Here is a 5,231-nt window from a genome sequence, read left to right on the forward strand (position 1 = left end):
ACTAGTAAAATATTGTGTGTCAAACTTCATTTAAAAAAAGAAAGCTAAAATGCAAATCAAATCCTCTAAGTTTGACTGAAATTCATTTCAATACTCTAACTTTTCATTTAATTGAGTTTTCTAAATTATAAATTTATTCAATTAAGGTCTTTCATCCAATTTCATTAAAAAATTGTAATTAAAAAATAAAGTTAAGGAATTGAAATGAATTTCAGTCAAATTTAGAGAATGCAATTTACATTTTAGCCAAAAAAGAAAAAGTAAATCTTTTCTATTTTATCAATATCTATTACAGGTCTAAAACCTATAAAAGGAGAAAAATATAAAAGATAAAAAATGTAGAAGGAAGATTTATAATTGAGAAAAGATTCATGTTTGGATTGAAAAATATATAATTTTTGTTGCCTCAAACTTTAAACTCCTATATAATTATGTATATTATAATTTTTTGGCAATTGATCTATCCAAGCACGATCCTCTTTTATTGGGTTTAAATTCGGGAGTTCGAATCCCTTTAACTTTCACTTAAGAAGAAAAAAATTACGTATTTGAATTAGTTCTATAAGGTTAGACGAAGGCGCTTGGATGGGTAATCAACACTAATTTAGTACTACTGCTAAACTTAGCTAAATGGCTTATAATAAGAATTAAGGTTCGAATTCTTCTCTTCGATTACTGTAACTATCGATCAGAGGGGAAAAAAAAAACTATAGCCATTAATTAAGGTGATCAATGCTTCTCTTCAATTTTTCTTGGGAGTGTTCTGTAAGTAATGGAAGCACAAAAGACATAGGCAAAATGTTAAGATTAAGGTCCAAAATGGAGGCCTAATAAAAATTATTGTGGTCGCTATTAAAAACACAAGTTGCTTTTGTTGGAAGTGAGGACGAAGACGGGTTGAGTGAATGGTCCCTACCCTAGCATCTAAAACGTGCTTCAATTTTTCTTGGGAGTGTTCTGTAAGTAATGGAAGCACAAAAGACATTGGCAAAATATTAAGATTAAGGTCCAAAATGGAGGGCTAGTAAAAATTATTGTGGTCGCTATTAAAAACACGAGTCGCTATTAAAAATTATTGTGGTTCCTACTCCCTAGTATAGAATTTTTTTTTAAAATAACAATAAATATTAAACAATTTAGTTAATTGTCATATTTCAAAACAATTTTGAAAAATAACATCTGGAACTCGAGTTTTTAAGTCTCGATATGGAGAAAAAAAATTGCGCTGAAAATCGAGTTTTAGAGACTCGATTTTCATAAATTGCAAAAAACGCCGCTATAGGTCTATAAAACGTCACTATAGGGCTTAAAAACGCCACTATAGGACTCCTTAAGCCTGCACTTATAAAAAATTTTTTTTGCAGGAAAACGTCGCTATAGGGTTTTAAAACGTCACTGTAAGTCTTAAAAACGCCACTATAGGTTAAATTTTTTTGCATGAAACTCGAGTTTTAAGACTTGAGATATAAAGCGAGTCTTTCAGACTCGAGTTCTAATATGGATCTCGAGTTTCAAAAACTCAAGATGTTAGTTTTCTAAATTGTTTGAAAACGTGCCTAACTAACTAATTTGAATGGTTGAAGGAAGCTGATTTGCACAATACCTCCCCTAGTATATAACTAGTACCTTTGGAAACTTGGTTGACAAGGATTAAGACTTGGGTAACTACTCCGTCTAGACTTGTAATATTAATAATAAAATAAAATAAAGCCCTAAGCTGTCGAAAATTCTATATAAATGTAGGCAGCTCCGTATTACACTTTCATGAGCAAGCATTATTCTCAAACAATTCATAAAAGGTTTGAGAGAGAAAAAAATGACGATGATGGGGGGAATATGGTCTCTAGGTGGCTCATTGCAGATTGCTACCATAGTGTTTCTTTGGAAAATATTAGAAATATATTTCCCTGGTCATCTTCGTAGCTCCATCATAAGTTACAGTATGAAATTGGCGAGTCTCGTGAGCCCCTATATCTATATTAGGTTCCCTGAATTCATAGGCGACAGTGAGGAGTACATGGGTGTCAAGCGTAGTGATGCCTATGCTGCCATTGAAACATACCTCAGTGGAAAGTCCTCCAGGGAAGCTAAATATCTTAAGGCAGTAGATGTCAAAGACAGCAGTCAACCTGTACAACTGAGCATGGACGAGAACGAAGGAGTTACTGATGAATTTGAAGGGGTAAAGCTTTCGTGGGCTGTCCAGAAAGAATACACAAGAACCCAGCAGTCATTTTCATACTACCCGCAGATGGACGAGAAGAGGTATTACCAGCTCACTTTCCATAAGTCGCACAGAGATTTTGTCAATGGGACTTACATCAATCATGTAATTCAAAAAGGGAAGGCAATAACGGTGAGCAATCGACAAAGGAAGCTGTACACTAACAATCCTAGCCAGAGTTGGGAAAGGTACAGAGCACGGAAATGGAGCCATGCGACTTTTGAGCACCCAGCAACTTTCGACACTTTGGCCATGGAGTCAAAGAAAAAGTTGGAAATCGTCAATGACCTCGAAAAGTTCAGCAAGGGAAAAGACTACTACAAAAAGATTGGCAAGGCCTGGAAGCGCGGCTATCTTCTTTATGGTCCTCCTGGAACTGGTAAGTCAAGCATGATTGCTGCCATGGCCAACCACTTGGAGTATGATATCTATGATCTTGAATTGACAACGGTTATGAACAACACAGAGCTGAGAAAGCTTTTGATCGAAACCACAGGTAAGTCGATCATTGTGATAGAAGATATTGATTGCTCACTTGATCTTACGGGTCAACGAAAGAATGAAAAAAAGAAAGCGAAGGATGAAGAAGCCAAGGATCCTATTAGTAAAATGACCAAAGGTGAAGAAGACAGCAATAGTAAGGTCACTCTCTCTGGGTTGTTGAATTTTATAGATGGGCTTTGGTCTGCTATTGGGGGAGAGAGGATCATTGTTTTCACAACTAATTACGTGGAAAAGCTTGATGCGGCTCTCATTAGGAGGGGACGTATGGATAAGCACATAGAATTGTCTTATTGTGGCTTTGAAGCATTCAAGGTTCTTGCCAAAAATTACTTGGATGTTGACTCACACCCTTTGTTTGCGACTATTGGCCACTTGTTGGAGGAAACCAATATTACTCCTGCTGATGTTGCTGAGAATTTGATGCCCAAGTCACTGAATGAAGATGCTGAGGCTTGTTTGAAGAAATTGATTGAAGCTATTAAGACGGCCAAAGAGGAAGCAACAAAGAAGGCTGAGGAAGAGGCACGGTTAAAGGCAGAGAAAGAAGAGAAAGAGAAGCTAGAAGCTACTCAAGAAGATGTGAAAATTGATAAGTCTTTAGCTAAAGATGCGAAAGAGAATGGTGTTGAAGTTGTGAAAGATGATAAGACGTTGGCTAATGAGGTGAAAGAAAATGGAGTCACCGCCTGAAGTTAACTAGCATACAATTAGGAATGACGTGAATAGGTGTTATTGTGTGCTCTGCATTATATGTATAATAAAATAGGTTGAATGGACGTCGTGTAATAAGTTGAATAGCTTGGTGTACTAGGTTTTTGTGTAATAGGTTCATAAAAAAAAAAAAAAAAAAAAAAAAAAAAAAAAGAGTAAAAGGGAAAGATGGATGTTGTGTAATAGTATTTTTTTTCCTTTTTTGCTAAAAAAAAAGGGGGTCTCCAGTGTGGGCTCATCGACCCTATGCCACGTGATAGTAATGGGTAATACCACGTGTACCATACTGGCCTTGCTGGGGCGATGTTGTATAATAGTATTATGATGGTCAGAAATTTCTTAGATACTAGACATTGTATGTGTCTTAGTTTGTTAAATAAGAATGACATTGTTTACGTGTTCTTTCTTTCCTCTGATCACCATAATATATAATAACTAGTCACAAATCCACACGATGTGTGGAAATATTTTTAATGATCATTTTGTGAATCATCAAAAGGAAATTCTTACCAAATAAGTTAATAAACTACCATTACTAAAAAAAAATAACCAAAGATATATAACGTTAACTTATTAAATTATTCAAAAAAGATTTGTCAAGAAATCATTTAAATCAGCCTTTATATATATGACATGCCCTAGAAACTTCATAATTAAATAGTGTAGAGTAAACATGGTTTTACAAAAATAATGAATTTAAATTGACATAAAAAAAATGTAGAAAATGAAAAGAAGACAAATCTTAGTGTAAATTTTTCTGCAGTTGAATATTACTCCTATACTTGTGGACTCCATGTTATGGTATGTTGATTTGTTCATATATATCTAGATAAGTAAGAATGTAACTATTATTTGAATGATTATTGTGATTTATTGATACTAAGTACCTGTTTGCATACTGCGTTTGCTGCGTTTGCTCCGTTTCAGCGTTTTCTGCTTTTTTTTTTTTACGTGTTTTCCCCCTCACAAGCGGCTACTGTTCATGTACGATACATAAACAGTAGTCACAATACTTGACCAGTTTTTCATGAACAGTGCATCCGTGCACTGTTCATGGATCCACAAATTTCATTTTTTATCAATTTTTTCATTAAAAATAGGTCCCACAGTACTATTCACATATTTAAAAATTATTTTGCTACAGTGTTTTCAGTTTTCAGTTTCAACAAAATAAGTTCTATCCAAACACACCCTAAGTAATTAAAAAAAAAAAATTAAAACCTAAATTTTTTTCCCCCTAATATAATGGAGTAGAAGACAATTGATTGTAATTTAAAGTAATTAAAAAAAAATAGAGAACATACTCATATATTCATATGTTTGTATTACGTACCTAGGCAAACAAAGAGTCATTCTTATAGTGTTTGATGACTTCTATATTCGGTGAACCATTTTAGATAGGAATTTGATTATTATTATTATTATTATTATTAGAGTCACAAAATTTTTAGATAGTTTATTCTGTTTAGACCAAAATAATGTGGATAATGAAAATAAACATTATTTGTAATATAAGTATATAATTTGCCTTGTCATTTTTTGGGTGCGATGCACCCCAATGTGAAATATATGTTATGCAAATCGTTATTCTTTATTTCAAATTCTAAAATCCAGGTGGTAAAGGGGGGAAAAAAAACTAACAACTGCTAGAACATGTTAATGAAGAAGAGGATAATGAATCAAAATTATTGTTGCCTAATATTCTTTTTACTATATTCATTGCTACAATAAATCCAATAAAACACACCTTAGGAATTTTTCATAGCGTTGAAAACCCATTTATGAATGAAGT

General features: G+C 33.5%; 1 protein-coding gene across 1 annotated transcript; it reads left to right on the plus strand.

Moving 5' to 3' along the window:
- The first annotated feature begins 1,756 nt into the window (after nucleotides 1–1,756).
- On the plus strand, nucleotides 1,757–3,845 carry LOC126715060 (AAA-ATPase ASD, mitochondrial-like). The gene has a single exon (XM_050415489.1). The coding sequence runs from the start codon at nucleotides 1,817–1,819 to the stop codon at nucleotides 3,416–3,418; it is 1,602 nt and encodes a 533-aa protein (XP_050271446.1). The 5' UTR covers nucleotides 1,757–1,816; the 3' UTR covers nucleotides 3,419–3,845.
- The last annotated feature ends 1,386 nt before the right edge of the window (nucleotides 3,846–5,231 follow it).

The sequence above is a fragment of the Quercus robur genome, chromosome 2 (genome assembly GCF_932294415.1).
Source record: "Quercus robur chromosome 2, dhQueRobu3.1, whole genome shotgun sequence".
NCBI lineage: Eukaryota > Viridiplantae > Streptophyta > Magnoliopsida > Fagales > Fagaceae > Quercus > Quercus robur.

Excerpts from the sequence above, each read along its gene's own strand:
- LOC126715060 (XM_050415489.1), top strand. The coding sequence starts at position 1,817 with ATGACGATGATGGGGGGAATATGGTCTCTAGGTGGCTCATTGCAGATT.